This window comes from Eublepharis macularius, chromosome 2, assembly GCF_028583425.1.
Source record: "Eublepharis macularius isolate TG4126 chromosome 2, MPM_Emac_v1.0, whole genome shotgun sequence".
In the NCBI taxonomy this organism is placed as follows: domain Eukaryota; kingdom Metazoa; phylum Chordata; class Lepidosauria; order Squamata; family Eublepharidae; genus Eublepharis; species Eublepharis macularius.
In genome coordinates this window covers 31602585-31625103 of record NC_072791.1, presented here as the reverse complement: position 1 = coordinate 31625103, position 22519 = coordinate 31602585, and the positions used below count along the sequence as shown (strand labels likewise).

The window sequence follows — 22519 nt, the reverse complement described above, 5'->3', positions numbered from 1 at the left end:
GCAACGGTCCTTTTGACTCCGCCCCGCACTTCGCCCTCCATAACCCCGCCCCTTTAGGCCACGCTCACGTGCATTCCGCCCTCAACAGTCCCTTTCTTCCCATGATTGGCTCTGGCAGCTCACGTGCCCCTTCGCGCGAGTCACGTGCCCTTGGCCTTTTGTTCTGCGCGAAGCCTCTTCTCCGTTTCCCACTAAGCGTTCCTTTTTTTTTCTTGGTTATGGCGCGATAGCCGGTTTCCGCTTCCGGCTTTGGCGCCTCCTGGTGGCGGTTTTACAGCTTTCCCGCCTTTTCCCACTCCTTTTCGACGCGACGGGGGTCTCCGAGGGGGCTGTGGTGTGAGATGGAAAAAGAGGCGCCCGAGTCCATTGCTGGCGAAGGGGACAGGAACAGTGAGGAGCCGGTGGTGTCGCTGGCCGAAGTGCTGGCCGAGAACGAGGAGCTGGAGAAAGAGGCGCGCGCTGTCCTGGGCGGGAGCGACCACGAACGCTGCAGTTACTCTCAGGTGAGGGGCGTGTGGTTGGGCGTGTTGGGGGGGGGCGTTGTTTCGTGACAGAGGGAACGCTCCCCTTTTCCCGGGGTCTGCCACGGCGCAGTAAGGAAGCCCCCCAATGATAGCTTTCTTTTATTACTTATTTTTCTTTTAAAGAAGTTTATATCCCGCTTTTATTGACACTCCGCTCTCAATTTCTAGGCGGGTAATAGATCTCCAATGAAGTTACAGCATAGGAACAATTTGGGTCCAGCAGCACCTTAAAGACCAACACTCGAAAGCTTATACTTTGGAAATCTAGTTGATCTTTAAGGTACAACTGGGCCAGAATCTTGCTTTTCTGCTACAGAACAACAGAGCAACCCACCTGAAACAAGGAACAACTTAGAAATGCACCAACATGCTCTCTCTCTATGTGTGAGTGTGTGTGTATGTATATGCACGCACACATGTTCACAGAAATATCTGTATATGTGTGCATCTTTGTATATAAGTGTATATGTATTCAAAATATAGAGCTCTGTACTTGAGACAGGGGATGCAAAGATAAATAAGCCAGTATATTTGAAATAAAAAATGGCAGTACAAAAGCTATAAGAGCAGAAGGATGCTGAGGCAGAATAAACCATAAAAATACAATAGTAGTTAAAAAAAATTGAATTTTGTTGGTCAAGTCAAATAGTAAAATCCAGGTTTAATAGCACTTTAAAGACCAACTAGATTTCCAACACATGAGTTTTTGAGAGCCAAAGCTTCCTTCGTCAGATAGTAGTAGTAACCAAACATCACCTGATCTCAGATCCAGCATAGATCTCTTCAATGCAACCATCATTTTTTCAGTGGCTGATTAAGATGGTTCTCTTTGGATGTTTTGTTTTGTCTGCCTGCTGATTGAGCTAATTTTTTATAAATGTTTTGATTTTGTTGCCTTCACTTGCTGTATGCTACTATAGGAGTATGCACTGGAAAATGATTCAGAAATATATTAAGTAAAAGAATGTAAGGTGGCCTTAGCACATTTCTTTGTTCTGGGTTTATGTTTTGTTCCATATTGCCCCATCACAGCCAGCCTCAGTATCATTTTTAGAAATGAATGTTTCCAGAACTAGTAGGATGGACTTATATAAATACTAAATGGCTGTTGTCTTCTGAATGGCTAATAAGGCTACAGATTTCTGAATGATAATATTTGGTATTTATGTAGCACTCTAGTGTGTTCAAAGCAGTTTTGCATTTATGTCTTGTAATCTTTACAGCAGCTCTGTGAGGTGAGTCAGTATTATTTCCCTTTAGTGTAGATTGGAGGGCTGAGAGCACTGGGCTGTCTAGTGAATGAATGGCAGCAGTGAGGTTGGAAAAGGGATTTCTTGAGTTGCATCTTAAGCTTGTAGTCTTAGGTGCAGCTCTTCTTCCCCTTTTCTCTCGCTTTGTCTGCTTATGGCTTCAGGCATATATTCAGAGCAGGATAGGTTCCATATTGTTTACAGGCCTTCTGTTTCTAGTTTCCAATTTGGAGTTACCTGCCAGTATAGTAATAAAGTAGAAGAGCATCTTCAAGCCATTCCATAATAAGAGAGAAGGCAACTTTATATGGTATTGTAAGGAAATTGACAACTCAAAGCCGTGTTTTTGGTAAAAATGGCTGAACTCAAGTTCAGGATTGTAAGTGTTGTCAGGCTCTGGCCTAGCTAGATATGTGGTGGCTGGACTGATTAATAACACCTGTGGAAGTAGTTGCTGCATTCCTCATTGATTCATCCTTGGGAGGCTATTCTCAGATAGGCTCTATGTTTATTTTCACACAGCTGAAACACTAATTAACAGCTTGGCCCTGATTGACTTTTGAGTTGTCAGGTGATGAACTGAGTCCTGAAGATGGCTTCTCAGCCCGCCCAGTCCCATTCCATTCTTCTTTGAGCTAGGTTTCTTCAACCAAGCTCAGACAATGATGCAAGTATGCCAGAGAGGAGCTGAAAGCTGCATGCTATTCATCACCTCAGCATGTCCCTATGCTGAACCAGATAGGCATGGGACAGGGCTTGTTTTCTAATGGATGGGAGACATAAGCAACAAATGGATGTCTAACTGCCCACTTGAAAGTTTTTAGATAGGAAGATTTTATGTAGCAGCAGTGAGGTTTTCTTATTCTAATGTTTGTTGCCTTTGTAAGAGTGCTTCATGCTTTTTGTAAACACTCCTTGAAGTAATAAACGTATCTTTTATTTAAGCTGAGTCTAGAATTCATGACTTGTGCAAGGGTACACTCTATAAACAAACCCTGACACTGGAAAGTCTGGCCTTTGGAAAAGGTAGAGTTTGCAGGTTCACAAACAAATGGGAATGCATCCCACCTGCCTGATTGCTGAAGTGGCTGTGATCAGTGCTCAGAATTAGGAGGAAGGGAGGTGGCCTTCCCAGCAGGTATATTCATGATATAGGAATATGGTACTCCGGTCTCAGGGATACATTCAATCACATCCTTGTGCCTGATGGCCATCAGCCAACTCCTTGATGTTAGTTTTGATTCCTATTTGCTGAGTGTTGCCTTTTTTTTTAAGGGCTTGGCGATGAAATCTGTCTGTGCCTTTTCTCAAGTCAAGAGTGTGGTATCTAGGTAATCAGAGTTTTAGATGAATTGAACTGTATCTCATTTCATTACCATCATACAATGCACATTCTCTGCAGGTATTAAATGTTCACAAACAATGTTTTGGTTAATAAGGATTTTAACAAACGTCTCTGGCTTTTTGGTGCTGCTTGTTCAGAAATAAGCCCTGGCAGTGTGTATGCAGCATTCATTATTCTGTTAATTTATACCTTTATACCTTTTGTGTGCAGTTACCCATGCAAATACAAATTGTGGTGTGGCAATTTTATATCTGGTTGGATCAGGAATTAAAGATGTACGTTTGTGCCATGTAGCTAAGAATACAGAAGAGCAAGATTTGGGTCCAGTAACACCTTAAAGACCAACTAGATTTCAGGCATATGAGCTTTTAGAGTCAGAGCTCCCTTTGTCAGATCAAAAGATAGAAGTCATTAGAATCCTCTGTACGGCTGAAAGCTGGATGTGGTTTATGTGATTCAAATTGATGTCTTTGGTATTTCATTATATCACTGAATTTGTCGGTATGACATTATTTTCTGTATCTCCTTTTTTGTTTCACTGTTGTCTTTTCAGGGAGCTGTAAAGAGGCAAGCCTTGTATGCATGCAGTACATGTACACCATCAGGAGAAGAACCAGCAGGGATCTGTTTAGCATGCAGTTATGAATGCCATGGAACTCACAAGCTATTTGAACTGTATACAAAAAGGTAATATTGACTGGTATAAAAGAACTGGTAACCATTTTTTCGAAAGAACATGTAAAGCAGTACATTTTAACTATGTTGCCGTTTTATTTGTTTGCACACAAAGAATTGTCTAGTAAATGTTCTTGAAAATCTTTCATTTGTTGAGAGGAAAGTTGCTGATGAGGTGTTAAGAGGATGTACAAACTTTTATATCATGTATGTTAATAAATAAAAAACAGAAGCCTCTGTTAAGAAATTTTCTAAGAACCTGGGCTTTAAATAGAGGGAAAAAACCCCCATGAAATTGGTATCAGTCCAAGCAAATGTCTTTGGTTTGCTGCAACTTTATGGAGTGTGAGTCTGCGATGAGAAATAATCCAAAATCATAAAGGCTTTAAGCTGAAAAAGAATGGAAAGCCCGCTTCAAAGCTTTGTTCATAACAGTGTGTTTGGTTACTTGTATCTGAATTTCAGCACAGTAGGATTGAATAATACTAGGTCATAAATCAGAAGTATAGATTTTGCTACATAACTATTTGTCCATATAGATTTCCCAGCCAAATAGAAATATGGTTTGTGGTCTATTTGCTTCAGATTTGGCAGAACTGTATTAGACATTAACAAAACTAAAACCTCATAAGAACATTTTGTTTCTTCCAGAAACTTCCGCTGTGATTGTGGGAACAGTAAATTCAAAAATCTGCAGTGCAAGCTACTTCCTGTGAGTATAAACATACATACGCACTTTTGAAAAAAACGAAGTGGTATTCAGACTATTGTTTTACCAGCATTTGGCCTTTTATTAAAAAGGAAAAAAAACCTTCACCAGATCCTGGAATCAAGAGCTAAAGTCTAGTTGCTAATATTCCATTTTTGGACAGTGCACTCAAATGAATGGTAACTATCTACTTCCAAGTAATCTTGGACAAAAGTGATTATCTAGACCCATTTCAACTGTGTTACAGGCTTAGCCTGGGGATGAAAATTACTTTGGTCATCCTAGTAAGTGACCTTTGTTAGAATGGAAGAGGGGGAGAGCATCCCTGTTAATTCTTTTGGACCTCTTGGTAGCCTATCATATCAGCCAGGTAGAATCTGAATTTTTTCTGGAAGGTTGTGCTGGTGATGTGTTGTTTGGCTCCATGGCAGTAAGCTCAGTTCTCTACTCTCTTACGTTGGGCATTCAGATGAAGTTACTGGAAGAGATGATCTGGAGGCATGAATTTGGATATCATCAGTATTCAGATGATACTAATTTCTCATCTCACCTTATAATGGGATTGATGAGGGCCAGTAAATTGGTGGTATTTATTTGTGTCATTTATAGTCCACCTTTCTCACTGAAACTCAAGGAGGATTACATAGTGTGAGATTAGTATCAAGGACATTTCCATACAGTATAAAGAACATTTCCATAGTGTATAGGACATTTTCATAAACAATGCCGTAGGGTAAATAAATACAAGTTTACAAAGACATAGCGTTAGCAAGGATCCAATACAGAGTTGAAGAAATGCTGAAATGCTGATTGTGGAGTTACCTGCTTCAAATGGGGTTGTACTCCTTCCACCCTGCATGGATCAAGTTTGTAGACTGGGGATGCTTTGAGATCAAAATCTACAGTTGGATGCCCAGATTTCAGCTGTAGTACGTAGCTCCTGTAACCAGCTCTGGTTGTTCAACTAGAGAGATTTGGCCACATGTATACACTCTCTCATTGCCTCCAGAGTAGGTTAGATACTCTGGTATACAGAATGTCGAGCAGTCCTTGGATATGGCTCAGCAACTAATCCAGAATGCAGCAGTGAGACTGCTATTGGGCAACTTACGTTCACTGGCTGTCTGTTCATTTCCATCCCCAGCTCAAGTTGCCGGTTTTAACTTTTAAAGTTTGGGGTCAGGATATTTGAAGGGCTGCTTGTTCCCATATATTCCTGCCTGGACATTGCATTTGTCTTCACAGGCAGTGCTTCATGTTGTGTATCCCCAGCAGAAGTGGCCACAAAGGACAGGGCCTTCTCAGGCAATGGCTTCTCTTTTGATTGCTCCCCCCCCCATCAAAAGCTGATGTTTTGTTGCTCAGTCTCTTCTTCTTTTTGTTGCTGCTCTTCTTAATTTGTGTGTAGGTGGTTTTAGGATTGATTTCGGATTTTTAAAAGTTGTTTTATTAATCTTTTTTGTTACACTGAATCTTTTTGGGTATGAATGTAGGGAGGTGGTATGTGAATATTTGAGATAAGTAAACAAATGAATATGAACTATTGCCTGCCATTCCTCTTTTTATAAATATGCTTGTATATGAGCATTTCAGAAGTATGGTTAAAACTTGCTAAGGTTTGTGAAGTTGGTCTTAGATGCCCACAAATACCAGTGGACCTGAATGTGTGTCCCTACATCTGCCTACTTCAAAGAATAATCTAACCAGCATAGTGAGGACTAGATAAGTACTGTACTGTATGTATGGAGCTCATCCAGACGTATGTTCTCGTATGGATTGGATGCATGCCTTGGTGCACACATTTCCCTTGGTGAAATTGTGTGACGGTGAGTGCTGCTAGCTATAAATGTAGCATTAATATGCTTTCCATTTATCTACTGAGCTGAAATAATTTGGTGGGATTTTAAGAAACATACTAATTTGGTCAAAGTTGCCAAAAGTGATAACGTGATCTAAATCCAAAGATTTCTCTAAAGTGGATACCAGTCATCCAGTGGTTACTGAAGTTAATTTTTTTTGTTTTCAAGTTGCTCTCAATGTGAAATCAATTCATCTTTGTTCTGATTAGCTAGTGCTTCTCTCACGGAGTCACAAATTATTTCATACATCAAAGGCCTGAAGAGAGATTCAAGAGTAGGTGCTTGATATGTATTCAATATGCCATGATGTTAATGGGAAGCTCTTCGTAGAGCGGTTAATTAACCAGTTAAAGTGCTTTCCTCTTTACATTCCCCCGCCTCAATCTTCTGTTTTTAAGACACATGTCACTTATTTCTAGGAAAAGGCAAAGCTGAATCCAACAAATAAGTATAATGATAATTTCTATGGATTATATTGTGTTTGTAAAAGACCTTACCCAGATCCAGAAGACGAGGTAAGACATGCACAGCTTCTTACAGCATTTTTCAGAAGATGTGGATATTCTTTATCCAGTTCTTCATTATTTGATTAACAAATTTACTGTGTTTTATTTTATCATCTGCATTAAAATGAAGAAAGACGTTTAATGCACAGAGCTGGGAAGATGATCAGCATTATGTGCTGCTGTTTTGCATGGATTACAGAAGCCAGCAGAATTTTTTTTGCGCAGTGTGTTGCATTGTATTGTCTGAGGTATCCTAGTCATAAGATACTAAATCTGCTACTTTGCTAAGACAAGTAAGTGAAATAATGTAGCTAAACTAATTTCCCGAAAGTGTCAGCATTGTAGTTAAAAAAATCACTCTTGTGTCTTGAATGCTTGCTGCTTTGTTAAGATGACAGGCATGTTGGGTGACCTGCAAGTGCCTGTCCAGAAGAGAGGAGGAAGTTTTATTTCCCTAGATTTCATAATGGGAGACTTGAAGGATTAGTATTTTTTTTTAATACTGTGGCTCTGAATTAGATTCCAGATGAAATGATCCAGTGCATAATTTGTGAAGACTGGTTTCATGGAAGGGTGAGTACATCTAATAACGTCACTTCATTAAACCGAAGGGATTGAAATGTAAAAGCGATAAATGTAAGCTGCCAGACCAGATTTTTCTAGCTTGTAAAAATCTTTGCAATTCTGAGGCTGCTTAATTTTTAAAACAGCCACACAAATCCCCTAAGCTCTGTTCTGGAACAATTAAGCTCCAGTTCCAAACCTAGATATTTTATTTTATTCACATTTGGGTTTTTGAATCTCTGTCTTGCTGGAACGTGTATTGTTTGAATAATTTGAGTTTAGGAATTTGAGCTTCTAGTTATGATGAAAGTTTTGAGAGTCAATTCTGGCTAGCTGGCTAATCCTGAATGCATTAGAGATGAAGAAAATGAGAAGAAAAGATAGAAGTCCTGATACTGGGTTTATAGATCCTTATGCTTTCCCATTTTGCTGATGAACCACTGTTTCCTGGAACAGTGTTGTCATGTGTGGCATTTTGCCCCCTTTAAAGAACCCTGTGGCGCAGAGTGGTAAGCTGCAGTACTGCATCCCAAGCTCTGCTCACGACCTGAGTTCGATTCTGGCAGATGCTGGTTTCAGCTCAAGGTTGACTCAGCCTTCCATCCTTCTAAGGTCGGTAAAATGAGTATCTAGTTTCCTGGGGGTAAAGTGTAGATGACTGGGGAAGGCAATGGCAAACCACCCCGTAACAAAGAGTCTGCCAAGAAAACGTGATGCGGCGTCCCCCATGGGTCAGTAATGACTCGGTGCTTGCACAGGGGACTATCTTTACCTATGAGACCTATATTATACTGCCTTCTTGCCTTTTTTAGTGTTTCCTTAGATTTTCGCAGTCACCAAAGGCTCTTGCCTTCATTCACTCTCAGTTTGACTTATAATATAGGAAGGCTTAGTTAACAATTGTAGAATGACAGGGCAGTCAGCCCATGGAGGGTGGCTGTGAGATAATGGGGATCCTTTATACTTAACCAGAAACAGGATTTATTTATAAGTACATAGGTGAAATGGTTTCAGAATATTTCATAAGCATGATGGTTTCAAGACAGATCTTCCAAAATTTATAAAAGGTCTTGGTCACAAAGACTTCTTTTTCCCCAGTTGCCACTTAGGCTCATTTCATTCATGAAGTCAAACACACAGACTTCTTCACTTACAGAATAACTCTTTCACGCACACAGAAACCAACTGACTGGACTCTTCCCTCACATCCACTCTGGCTATCCTGCAGCTCACTCTGCCCCTAGGGTATAGCTACTATCCTGTCGCAACACACTTCACTCACTCATCCAGCCCCCTCCCTCTTGTTTTTAGAGGCCTGCATTTTTAACCATGGTTAACATGTATTCAAAACCCCATGTTACTTAGTTGAAATAAAGACACAAAAATAATTACGTAGTAAAGCATTACACGTTTTCCTGTTTCTTTCCTGCCTCCTAGCATCTTGGTGCTATTCCTCCAGATAGTGGGGACTTCCATGAAATGGTGTGTCAGGCATGCATGGATCGCTGCCCATTCCTATGGACTTATGCCTCTCAGTTAGCAGGTAAGAAAAATAAGAGGAGCTGGTGTGTTATAGCAGCCTCTTAATCTACTTCAAGGAAAATACTTAAGCATTTTAGTTTTATTAAGGTGAATGAAACTATTCTTTTGGAAGGTTGTCTTATTAAGAACTAATTACACATGCTTCAGGAAATAAGTGTGTTCCACAGACACACTGATAACTTGGTGTCAATGCTTGTATTTTGTAGTTCCCACTGTGACCAAAGTTACCCCGGCTGCTGAAGATGGCACTGTGCTGAATGTTGAAGAACGTGAAGAAATTAAAAAGGAAAATGGTGCAGACTGCCAAGTAAAAACCGAAGAAGAGAAAGTAGCACCGAGTAATGAGCCATCCACCAGCTCTAGCTCCGAAGGTTCAGGTGTAAGTCCGGTGTTCCTTCTTTTGCAGGTTAAGGCTCCAAGTTCTGTCTTTGATATACATGAATGGAAGAAAGCTCTTAAATTCTGTTTAAATTTAATAATACCATTTTGTATTTTTTTAAAAAAATCTGTGAAAATTAACAGTTAACAGCAGAGAAATCGGTGATGTTAGGGCATTTTCAGGAGTGCCTGGTGAAGGTTTACTTAACTCTTGCTGGCCAAGGGTGGTCCATCCATATTATTCCTGTGTCAGCAGTCTAAGAGACAGCTAGGAAGGTAAAGTGGGGCTTGTCCAGGCAATGTATGCAGCCTTCTGAAAAAGCATGGCTTTTCCCAGGTGTCTGCCACTAGAAGTCTGGGACAGACAGAACATGGGTGTGGGTGTTCACTTAGTAATCTGGGTCTGCTGCTGCCACCTCCTCAGCTGCTGTTCTATGGCATCCTCTTCTTGACCCTGTGGTCTTCCTGATGGAGGGTTGCCTGTGGGATATCCGACAGCGTGAGCATTTAGCTTCTTGTATGAAATGCACGAGCCCTTGTGGTTTGACAGTTTTCATCCTTCTAGATGAAGGATGTTCACTAGTGGTTTAGGGAATTTTTCAAATCATGTGATCACTTTTTAAAAAATAAGCAGCTTCCAATGAGTTGGGGAATCCTGGTGGGCAGCACTCTCACAATCAAGAATAATGGACATGGATCCAGCAATGCCCAAGTGGAAAGATGGACGTACACAATTCTGCTTGTGTGAGATCTTGTGCAACACCTAGCATTTTCCTTCCTATATATTATAGTACCCAGAAATTGGTTGCAGAAGATCTTGTATAAGTGGAAATGCAAGGGAGTGGGGGTTACAATAAAATTGCCTTGGTACAAATGGCTACTACTGTCTTTGTCTTACATTTCTGCTTGTACAAGAGCTCTAAGGCAAACAAATCTTGTGCTGAATGCAACCCAGTTTCTAAGCCTGCCCCCCTAGTAGTACAGCTTCTGTAGCTTTGGACAAGCAGTGACTGGAAAGGAGCAGAATGTAGCATGCTAAAGGTGCCTTTGGAGTTGGGAATAACCAAGGCATGCTTTATCTCCTGGGATGGTGTTCTTTACATTCTTTGCATGAAAGATTTGTTAGGATGAGGTTTTTATCAGTGCCATGTTAAAAAAAATTGGGAGTGGTGAATGGAGAATGATACCCTTTGAAAATCAAAGGTGGCTCTAAGCGCAAATAAGGGTAGGTTATATTTCTGCACAAGGCCTTTGTCTTGCCCATTAATTTCTGGCTTCACTATCTTCCCCATACTGCTGTCACAATTTGGGGTCAGAAGTGAACTATCTTGTTTACATCTAGAAATGGAAATTGAAGTGACAAGTGGTTTTTAATTTTATTACAGATGGTTAAGAATGAAACCTCCACCTGCAAGCTGCAAGAACTTCAAGCCAAGCAGCACCTAAAGAACAACACAGCCACGTTTTGGCCTCACAACTGGCGGAGCAAATTGTGCACTTGCAAAGAATGTGTGGTATGTAGTTTTTGAGTCCATGACTGAAGTTTGTAGAAGTATCCAGAATGGAACTTATTTATAAAACGGTCGTTGAATGAATAGAAATGGAACATTGGGAAGTATTTGCTTATTTTAAGTTGTCTTAAGACATATAAAAAATAAAGAAATAGTAATACTAAAGAAATATTGTTTGTCTGCAACCTGTAGGATCCGTTAGCATGTGAAGTTACCAGGAAAGGCTAAACAAATCTGTGGGCATTTTGAGGGGAGGGATGTGCTGTCTCAGTAGGCTGCCCTTTGACAGACCTTCCATTTTGCCATTGCAATTCTTGGCCTGAACGATGGAGATCCATGTTCCTCTGGAGGCAAGCGCAGTGACCCCGTGGCTATAGGCTTCCTTGCCTGGCTCAGTTTCTCTTTGGAGTAATTCTTCTTGGGTTCAAACGTAGAAGCTTCAACTGTACATCCGTGTGGCTTCCTTTACTACATTTGAAAATATTCCAGGCAAATACATTTCTGTATAAAGTAATCATGCTTCAAAATGAATGTGTTTTCAAAGGGTGAATGAAATGCACATCTTTTGGATGAAAGATGCTGAGCCTAATGCACAAGTTTTGCAGTGAAAAATTGATATCATTGAAATTCCCTAAGAGTCTGCTGCAGCAAAACAAAAACAAGGACTCTTACGATACTTAAAGACTAATGACTTGAGTTGTTTGGGGTCAGATGTGTTTGATGAAGCAAGCTCATGCCACAATGAAATCATGAGTGTTTAAAGTGCTCCAAGAGTTCTATTTTGTTTTTTTAGAAAATGTACTTGGATCTGGAAGTTTCATTTCTAACAGATGAATGTGATACAGTCTTGGCCTATGAAAATAAAGGGACAAGTGACCAGGAAGCAGACAGGAGAGATCCTCTTATGGACACACTTAGCAGCATGAATAGAGTCCAGCAGGTAGAGCTCATCTGTGGTAAGTAGCTTCATTGTGTAGTTAACAGTTAAATTTTCAAAACATCCTTTCACAGGCGTATATTAGGGCAAGGAATGGCACTTTATTATTTAACCTAGCATTGATTTCTAGCACCAGCTAATTTTCTCAAGTTACAAATGTCCTTAAGCTTACGTTGATCTTTAATATGATACCCTTGAGAATACCCAAGCTCAGATCCAGAACTACGCTGCTCCTGCAGAGACTTCATTGACAACTACTTTGGTTCCTCTTACTTCTCCTCCTCCTCTCTGTTTACCTTTACTATTGCAGCACAGTCTGTTCTGCTTCTTAAGTGTACTTCAGGCAACAAAGGCAATGGAAGTGCTTGTGTACTTTGTGCTAAGAAAATATGCAGACTTGCGTGAATGCTTATTTTGTATCAGATATTCTGCTGCTAATCATGAGGAGGCCCATGGAGTTGATAGCACACTGAAGCCCTGCCATCTAAATACTGGAAATTTTGTTTAGCAATTCTAACTTATGATTTTTCAAGCATATCTTTACTAACATTTGGGCTCTATAGCAAAGTGGGGCCCTGTTTTCTAAAAAAAGTTTTAACTCTGGGAAGATGACTGTAGTACCCATTAACTCATTCTGTTGCTATTTGTACTCTGTAGGAATGTGGCATTGCCAATGAGTATTGGGTGAATGAGATTTTACTAAGTTTGACTAGTGATGAATAGAACATTGACCTGTGTGTAAGAAATGGCCTGGATTTCACCCATATTTAGGCATATTAAAGCTATACGTCATTTGTATTTGCTTGTCCACCAAGAGGCTGCTGGCAGTATTTTACAAAATGTAACATTTTCTTTCTGAGGTGTGTATTGTTCTAGATGATACAAAGTCTGCTATATGTAACTTTCTAGAGACTACACTTAAGTCTGCTTAGAAAGTAACAGAAAAACCCAAGTCTGTTGAGAAGATAGAATCTCATCCACCACTGGCATCGCTTTTTTGCTTTGATTCACCTTTTGCCTGTTTGTTTGGACTGACTTTTAAATGATGTAGGGATTGGGGGCATTCTAGAATTGAAACTGGTTTAGAACTTGTTTCTTTGTGATCCACACTAACTGCTGGGCACATATAAAAATGAGTGGGAAGTTGAGAGGCAGTGTGGCAAAAATACTGCCTCATACCTTTGGCAGTAGGTAAAAATGGAGGTGGAGATGCCATTTCTAAGGAAAAAGTTCCACAACTTAAAAACTGTTTTTTACCCTGTCTAGAATACAATGACCTGAAAACAGAGTTAACAGACTATCTGAGACGATTTGCAGATGAAGGGACTGTAAGTATGTTTGACTTCATGTTTTATTGATATTGCTGGGATATATTTGGACAACTGAAAAATATAGTTATTATCTTGAGTGTTAACTAGAAATCATTTGTAAAGCTCTGTTGTGAAGGAAAGACATCCCTTGCTGATTAATTTGCAACTGGAACATGAGGCTTATTTTATCTGAGAACGGGGAGAAATTCTGGGTATGTCAAACTGTTTGAATAAAAAGCCTCAATTCTTACCTGCTTATGGTTATAAAATTACCATTATGAGTAGCAAATTAATTTGCCCAAGGTTTTCTTCCCACCAGATTTTCAGTTTTTTAAAGACATAGGACTGGATACTCTCCTGCCTCTGCCAAGAGAAGCTCTTGTGCCACCTTAACAAGGAAAGTGGGGGCAGTTTCACCCAGTTTTCCCTTGCTGCAGCCACTGTACTAGATGGCATCTTATTTATGAGGTTCCTGTGACACTGTCTCCTGTCCCATATACCACCTTTTCTTGGTGCCATGGAAGCAGGAAAGTGTTGTCAAGAAATACCAGTGCTGTTTGGAGCTGTTGAAGTCAATTTAATTGGTACAGTAGCAAAGTCAGTTGCATGTAAATCTGTCATTTTTAATAGACCGAGACTTGTGACTGATATACTCAAGTGGGGATGGGGCTGTGAAGAATTGGGAAGGGGGCAAATTGAAAATCCCACCCTTCAGTCATTCCATAAGTTCTCAGGGGCTGCAAGCTTACTACCCATCCTTGTCCTTTGACTCTCAGCTGCTCATAACATTGTGTTGTCCTATTGCATAATCCATTGCCATGCTGGTTTTGTTTTTTCCATGTAAAATGACTTTATAAATTAACCTGTAATTTACAAATTCATTCTGGAGAATCCATCATGTACCTGTGCTGTGAGTAGCTTGCTTTTTGCTGCTGCATAAGGAGCAGCTTGTTTCCTAGTAAGCTATAGTTTCCTATCAAGCAAATTTGAAACGGTGGAGTGAGGTAACCTATAAACGGTAACACTCATGGGAAGAAGTGGCCTTTTTTGTTTGTTTTGCAGCAGCTCAGTTGCCAGACTAGATTTTGCCTGTCTTCAGTACAATTTCATGTTAAGACTCGTGATTGCAGTCCAAAGTTTCAGGCTTGCTCCACATATTGAGCATGTTTTGTTTGTTACCCAACATTCATTGTCGAGTGTTGACTTTGTCAGTTTCAATATTCTTTCTGACTTTATTTCCCAACAGGTTGTTAAGAGAGAGGACATTCAGCAATTCTTTGAAGAATTTCAGTCTCGAAAGAGGAGGAGGACAGACCGGATGCAGTATTATTGCAGCTAGATTGGCTTGGAAGTCAAAGAACAAGCTTTTTCAGGCAACTCTACTAGCTTTCCACTCCTCTCCCCCCCTCTGCTTTAATGTACTTTCTTACCGCCTAGACATGCGCTCTAATGTGAGAGCAGCTGTACTAAAAAGAAACACAGGATCATGATTTTTAGAATGTGTTTTTTGTGGGGGGGGGGGAGGGGGGTGTTATTTGATAAGAGTTACTTGAACTTTGATCCTCGATATCCCTTGGGCTTCTATTTAGTGTCAAAGGTACATGCTTAGAAAAGGAACAACTGTTCTCCTGAACTGCTATAGGTGAACTATTTTTCATGTGTGTCATTTTTAAAAGTTAGATCAGTGTGCTTGGCAGATTAATGTTTAGGATCAAGGTGCCCCATCTGATACAGACCTCCATCTTTAACACAAGGGTTTGTATCTACTCAGTTATGTGTATATCCATATTGGTTTCTGGTGTGTAGTCTGGTCTATTGGCTTTTGCTTCTTAAAAGCTACCCATGTCAAAATGGAAATTCATGAGCTGTTTTTGAAGTAAGATTTATAACTTATTATAAAAGAATAAGGCTACACCTTTGACATGGGTACTTATTCCAGACAATAATTCCTTGCTGGGAAAAATCACTTTTACTGTATAGGATTACTATTATTTTTCTTTCCTGCCCTACAGAATGTAAATAAAATATCTGCTGCAGGCTGGTTCTATTAGGTGGAAAGCCTTTGCTGTTTTTAGACTGAAGAGGGGGTCTCAAGTTTTGGAAAATAACACAGTTGTATTAGTTTGTAAACGTTTAAGAGGGATAACCTACAAGTCTATTTAAGAGAAACTTATCAAGCATACTACAAAGACCGGTAACTAACTTAATCAGATCAGTTCTTAACTGTTCACAGATCAAGACAATCGTTGCTTAAGCAGGCACAGCCTGTACATAACAAAATTTGTGGCTCTCTCAACTGTAGTTGGGAGGGACTGTGTACTTGCAATATAGCAGCAATGTCAGTGTCAATCTGAACACTTGACTTTGAACGAGAGAGGCTGTATGAACTTACTCATGCCAAAACAGCATGATTCTGGAACCTGTCTATACCTAGCCAGGTTTGAGAGAGATCTTGTATGTTGTTGTGGTGCCAGCCTGACAGGCAAATGTAAATATCATGCAAACACCACTTAATGTATTTTGTGATTTGGTAAGTGATGGGAGCTGTATGCTCAAAGGATCCACACACACACACACACACAGACACAAACTGTTCCAGTAACTTGCATTCTAATTAGTTCAGAATCTTAAATGAAACATCTTAACTGTTCAGCAATGAACCTGAGGGAGTATATCGCTCAGCCACATTTGTATTGGCAAGAAGCTCAACTCTTCAGTGCTTGATATTAGAATAATGCATCTTTCCTATAAGAGAGAGGAAATGAGTTTGTTTGAAAAGTATCTTAAGGCTAGGGGAACACAGGTATAGTTTATTTTATGTATGGAACTGGAAGTGAAAACAGCTAGAGTGTATTACAAGCCAATAAAGATTGTCTCTGTTGGAAGGTGTAATTGTTTTAGTCTGTGAAATTTAACTGCATGTCTGTGCAAGAGCTTGCTCAGATTTGTGTGGTGGTAGCCCCAGTGAGTGAACACTCAAAAGCCAAAAATAGCCATGGAAAAGGCCTACCCACTCCTCCTGTCTTTTACTGACAACCCCAAAATGACCAATGAGAAGGCATTCATTTCTTAAAGCTATAGACACTGCTTCTATTTTTTTTTTAAAAAAAACACCCTCTCCCAATCTCCCCTTCCCTCGGATTTCTGACCTTTCTGCAAACCTGGAGCTTTTCTCAGGGTTGTAAGAAAGATCTGGCTTGTCCGTTCATTGACCCAGTCTCCAGCCACAGTGGGGCCATATTGAGAATCGGATATATTGATGCTGAGATTGCTAGAGAAAAATACCATTTACTGCAATACATATATATGGCTTTAGTATCAATATAATAGAGAAACTATGAATATTGAACTATGGAATACTGTACTGTGTAGATAAATTTCCTTCAAGTGATAAGGCTTAGCAAAATGCACAATAATTATGAAATGTAACTTTTAAAATTTAGCACTGCACAGAAGTAGAACATTATTGTCCTTTGTGGTGACTAAATCAGAACAATTTCACATTCATTTTTCTAGACAAGCCATTTATTTGAAATGCCAACTATATGTAGGATAAAGTCAGTGTTAACATGCTTCTCAGCAACAGTAGAAAAATAGAACCAGTGAAAACCTTTTTACAACTGTAATGGTACTCAAAAGAGAAATGTATTGTTTTACAATGCATCACACAAGACTAGAATTCAATTCTAGAGGTACCTAAATAAAAATACTATATTTTCTTAAAAAACCAGTATGTACAGTTGAAGCGTAAACAAGTTTTACAAAGTACTGGTTATGCAGGTTGTAGAAAAAACACTTGCATAGGACATGGAGTTGGTTTAAGAAAATTTCTGAGCCTTTAGCATTGAAGGCACTTGACTTTATACCAGTAACAGCACAAGAACAATGTAACATCATGGACACTTAACACCTTCCGGGAATACATATAAGCACAGAAATACCAAATTAGTTTTTCTTTTTCAGCTTCACCCAGCATTTCACACATAACACTTCACCCTATAAACATATCATTGTTGGAACAGTGCCACCTGCAGCCCATTTCAAAATAAGTTACATAAGAGATGAGGGAACAAAAACAGGAAAGGGCCAATTAACATTAAGGAAGAGACAGGAAGTAAAACCTGAAACCTACTGAACAGTCACTGAGATAGTTACTGTGACCTTACAAGATGAGGAAAATTTAAGAAATAACTCTTAACAGAATCTCCTTAGATTTATTTGTAAATGCGTTGGCCAGGATCCAGTGTGGCATATGTGCACGGAGGCTTTTTTGGATTTCCTCTCAAAGCGGCTCCTTCACCTCAGATCAGGGGCCACTTCCAAGCAGGACCTGTTGTGACAGCTATCCATGCGGTTGGAAGCAATCACACAACATACGCCACATGTGTGGACAAGTGCTTTGTATACACATGCACTCATGCAACATAGCTCTCAGGATATTGGTCATTGAATAGAACAAAGACATTTCCCCTAGAAGTATGTATGCCAGATTAGTTTTGGACAAGATTCTGCAGCATTCTGAAGGAAAATTAGCCAAGATTGTTGAAGTTTTTATACTTTCTTTATATACTAATTGTTCAGTAAGAAATTATTTCACTTTCAAAGCAACAGCTGTACATTTACTAAATACTTGGAATTTCCAGCCATTTACTCAAAAGTGCTTCATGCAAACAAAAGATTATTTCTTTAAACTGCTAAAACTGTTCTGTGCATGGAAAGTGCCAAGCACATGGCATTGCTGTTGATTACTGCAACACTCAGTACTTGAAATTTGGTTTCATGTGTCCTTGAAGGACAAAGGGACTGAATAAGTAGTTCGATGGAGTCATCTGGCCAGCAGAATATGAAAGAGATCGATTTATGGCACAAATAGGCATGTCTGATCAATTTATTCGTGGGCCAAATCAAGCCCTTAACAGCTGTAACCTGGCTCCAGTGGGTCAAAATCTTTTATTTGTATTCTGTTGACAAATAGATAGGACAATGTAAAGTTCTTTTTGAAAAGAAGCACACTAGGAATATGTCATGCACACTGGTAAAAGAGCTATCCAGAAGTCCTGTCAACACTCCTTTAATCAGATCCAACACGCACAGCTACTTGGGAGATGCAGTAAGTATATTTATTATTTTTTTATTTTATCGTATTTATATTCCGCCCTCCCCGCAAGCAGGCTCAGGGTGGATAGTGATCCAAAGGACTGCAGTGGGGATGAATATGCTACCAACACAGTAAGGCTCTGGATCCTACGACTTGGTTTCTCTTGCACTTCTCTCCAGCTGCCATGGAGGCTTTCCTCTGCTGTGGTGCTCACTTCCTTTCCTGCTAGCTCTTCTGTGTGCGCAAAATCAATGATTTTTCAAAGACGCATACAGCAGCGCTAGAGGCAGAGGAAACGAGCACTGCAGCGGTTACAGAAGCATGGGAGGAACAATGTCAAACGATTCTTTGTGACAGAAAAAACAAAACCTCGAATAAGTGTCTTTAAGAATTTCTGCATCCCCTTTTCCAGTTTAATTCAACTTTAGATTGTATAAGTGGCCCAATTGTTCTAAGGGCCCTAGCACACAAAATTCCACTCCTTTTCAAGATTTGGTTTCACCTACAGTGCTCTCCTATAATGTGCTTGACAAACTGCAGTTTTGTTTTCAGGGGGCCAATATGTATTAAACAGATTCTTATGCAAATTACTCCACAGTAAAAACCAAGTGTAAACTAAATCCCACAAATAATCTCAGGCAATGCTATCAGTTCTAAGATGCTGTGGCCTCAAACCCTATCATACATGAAGCCTGCCAGATTATACTACCAATATGCTAAAGCATTTTGGGTTTATGTTAAGGATGTGTAAAATGAGTTCACATGAAATGAACAGAACATCTAAAATCCAGACACAGTCATTTCAGTGAGTACTTCCTTGGAAAAGAGAGTTAAAAGTCTGTGTGTGAGAATACACAGAGAAAAAGAGCTGTAAACCAAATCAAAATCAAATTCAGCCTCAGTAATTATTACCAAACTGAAAAAAGCTTAAAAAAAACTGGACAAAATGGCATACTGAGAATAATCCAATGGATACTATTCTGACCAAAATAGATGTGTTTTTTTAGAAAAGGCCAGTCCACACAGCCATCGTCTTGCACCGGAACCAACTGATGAATAGCCCTGTGAATTGATTTAAAATGCACCCTGTCAGCAAGGCTATGGAAACTTGTCTTGCATGACAAAATGGCACTGAGTTACATACTTAACCCACCAAAACAGCAATTGTGCTGTATTGTTCAGCCACCCACTGAATATACTCATGTTTTGAAAAGTGTGGTATGAGAGGCTTTACTCTATATAATGACAATGCCAAGCAACATGAAAATTTTTGTCAAGACGCCTCTCCCTCTTTCACAAACAAAAGTAAAACTCAAGATTTGTTTTAACAATAACAACAAAAAATTCTTCCCCTAAAGAAGCCAGGAAGAGAGAACAAAACAGCAGGAGCTGTAGCTCCTTTCTCAGAGCCCACAACAAAGGAGTGATTCAACAGTGAAAGTTTACATTTAAACTGTGTTAAGTATCCAAAAATAGTGTCAGTCTTAAGATAAGAATTAGCATTTTGTTAATATTCTGAGGTCTTCAGGTGATGGAAGAGCTTCACTAGATTTGACCAAGGTATCAACTTAGGCCTTTGTTAATTGTTTCCAAGCAGTGGTGTCTGAACCTTTTCTAGTATTTGCAACAGAGAGTGGTGGTGTATACTTGACTTCTGAGATGGCCATCGTTGGTGTCAATGAGCATCTCTACCTATCAACCCTATGACTCAACTTTGTGTCTATAAAACCAGAGTTCCCAGTGTCTTCAGCAACAACAAACAATGCACATTCAAGAGACTGGGGATGAAGGGTTTTAAGTGCTAAAACTGCTTATAGCTCATGAGGCTAGAACAGTTGACTCTTCAATCTGATTTCCGTCCACCAAGAAAGCAGTTGTGTGAAGGCGTGCTGAACACCACCACTAAGACTGAAGCCCTTGGTTTTTTAAGTAGAGGCAGAGCAAAGAAGGCAGTGAGCATTCCTCTTAGCACCTCTATTTAGAGAGGCAGCCCTCTGATGAGACAAAGCAATTAACATCTATTTCAGATGTTAAGCTGAACCCTCCCAGCTTTCTGCACTTGGTATGGAACCTTCCCATCTCTGCATATCTTTACCAAAAAGAAAAAATTAACATATCGTAAATCTGCAGGATTCAAACTGTTCTTAATATATTCTAACTATTTTTATTGTGGTTTAAATAAACCACAGGAAGTTAAGTAAGTGCTTTTTGAGGTTAAAAAAAGAAAGGAAGGTTTCACGAAATCCTAAAGGGGAGTTGTACTCCTCACTTTCCACAGAAAATTCCAGCCGCAAGCATTAGTGAGGGCTTGCTACATAAAGACGGAAGGCCAGCTGCCATGGACTCGGTAAACAAAAGATAAATATTAGGCTGGATTCTTGCATGAGTGGTAAACCAAGAAGGTTTCAGACCTAACCAGCGTAGTTACTTAGATGTGCTGTTCTTTGGAATTCCTATAGTCATTCAAAAATGAAGACAGACATTCTCACCATATTATTAGAAAATACATTTCAATAATGTGCGTCCTAATGCACACAGAAAACTGGGAGCTGAAAGACAGATATATAAAAAAGCAGGAAGATTATGAACAGAGTCCTTTAGAATGAGTCAAAAAAATTAACATAACTAGTACAAAAATTAATGTACAGGTGCAAACAGCTACCCCCCTTTTTATAAAAAGGTACCAGCTAAAATATATTTTTTTAAAGAAGCTTAACAAAAATTTGTTCAACACACAAAGCAGCATTCCAAATAAACTGATAGCATGCCATTTCTAAGGAAGCCAAGTATATACAAAGAAAGGGGTGGGGGGGGGAACTGATTTTAGCGGCTGGCATTTATGAACCTGCCCAACAATGTCAGGCGGAAGGTTGCAAATAATTGGGTACATCATGATTCTTAGGCACAGAGAAGAAGTGGAGGTGGTTTTCAGAGGGCAGATTTTTTGTACAGGAAGTCTGCTTTGCTTGGAGACCGCCTTCCTCTGCTTACTGCCTCTTCCCTTTCAAAATCTGCATTCCTCTGTGCTTCATGCTCAAGAGGCTCCATGTCCACCAACCTCCGGCTGGATTGCTCTTCGTGGGTCTCTAAACTGTACGTAGGCAGAGAAGGCCGGCTAGCAGTCAGCCCGTAAGTCAAGTCTGTTTCCATTTTTGATCGTCCTCTTGTGTGAACTGGGCCATTCCCAGTGTTCTCTTGGGCAGCCAATGCCAAATCCAACCGCTGGGGTGGCTGCTCTAAGACATCTAGGTGTATCGGTTCATTCTTTTGTCTGTGTGGATGTCCATCTTGAGAAAGCGAGTACTCTCTCCTTGGGTCCTCTAGTTTTTTAGGGGAGAGATGATTAGACAGGTGAGTGGGTTTTAAGCCACTAGGTGATGCTTTACTGTGGCTATACAAATCTGGGCCAAAATAGATGCCTTGGGAAGGTGAAGGTGTATGCCTGCCAGCCGCTGGAGTAGAAGGTTTGCATGCGGCATTGGAGAAATCGTAGAAATCAGGATATTCCTGTGGATTGTCTCTCGTATCCAGCTTTTGCTCAACCGAGTGTTTCTTCCGGGAACTGTGCATGTGCCTTGTCTGAATGCATGAAATGTGCTGGGGTGGTCCTGGTCCGATCTCCAAAACAGGCTGGCTTAGTTCTGTGTCAACAGTGAGCTCAGGCAGCCTCCTGTCCTTAAGAGACATTGTCGACACACCCATTGCAATATCTGGCATCAGCTCATTGAGCACAGGTTGCGTACCCTGGAAAAAAGAACATTCATTTCACTTGTGTTATTTCCCTCCCTTGTGTTCTAGCTATAAACAAGCAGGTCTATTACTGCCCCCCTTCCAGAACTACTTCAGCCTGCAGAAGGCCAAGCTTACTACAGGCTACCCTTAAGAGTCTGGACTCTCAGCTCCAAAATTTTGTCTATTACAATGTTCTACACTCTATTCCTCCAGCTCCAAAAGGAGTTTGCTGCTGAATTAAAACAAAATGGCAAGAGTGTAATAGTCAGTACTTAAAATGAGCAGATCTATGAACTGCCTCAAGCACGTACACGTGGCATATACATTTTCTAACACAGTGCAATCCTAAGAAGAGTTACTCCAGTCTAAGCCCACTGAAATCAATGGGTTTAGACTGGAGTAACTCTTCTTAGGTTTGCATTGTAAAACAAGTACCCAGAATAAGCTTCCAAAATCAATTAAAACTTTATTACCAAAGCAGGTAGGCAAAAAATGATGTAAACAACTCTAGAGACAATCAGTGGAGGCAATCACCTTAAATGAAGTTACCTCTGAAGTGAGCTGCACTAAATTGTATTG

General features: G+C 40.0%; 2 protein-coding genes across 2 annotated transcripts in view; one reads left to right on the top strand and one right to left on the bottom strand.

Annotated features, from left to right (window-relative positions):
* The first annotated feature begins 158 nt into the window (after positions 1 to 158).
* UBR7 (ubiquitin protein ligase E3 component n-recognin 7) lies at positions 159 to 15991 on the top strand. Its single transcript, XM_054971914.1, is given in 12 exon segments — positions 159 to 503; positions 3673 to 3806; positions 4446 to 4506; positions 6782 to 6877; positions 7388 to 7441; positions 8870 to 8975; positions 9181 to 9353; positions 10738 to 10866; positions 11657 to 11819; positions 13067 to 13128; positions 14357 to 14423; positions 14426 to 15991. Coding segments are annotated over 12 exon segments (1278 nt in total). The 5' UTR covers positions 159 to 341; the 3' UTR covers positions 14497 to 15991.
* A 626-nt stretch (positions 15992 to 16617) lies between these two features.
* Positions 16618 to 22519, bottom strand: part of BTBD7 (BTB domain containing 7) — an 86469-nt gene continuing 80567 nt past the window's right edge. The window contains exon 11 of the mRNA XM_054971490.1: positions 16618 to 21952. Within this exon, the coding sequence (XP_054827465.1) occupies positions 21137 to 21952 (816 nt within the window). The 3' untranslated portion in view covers positions 16618 to 21136. The remainder of the gene's footprint in view (positions 21953 to 22519) is intronic.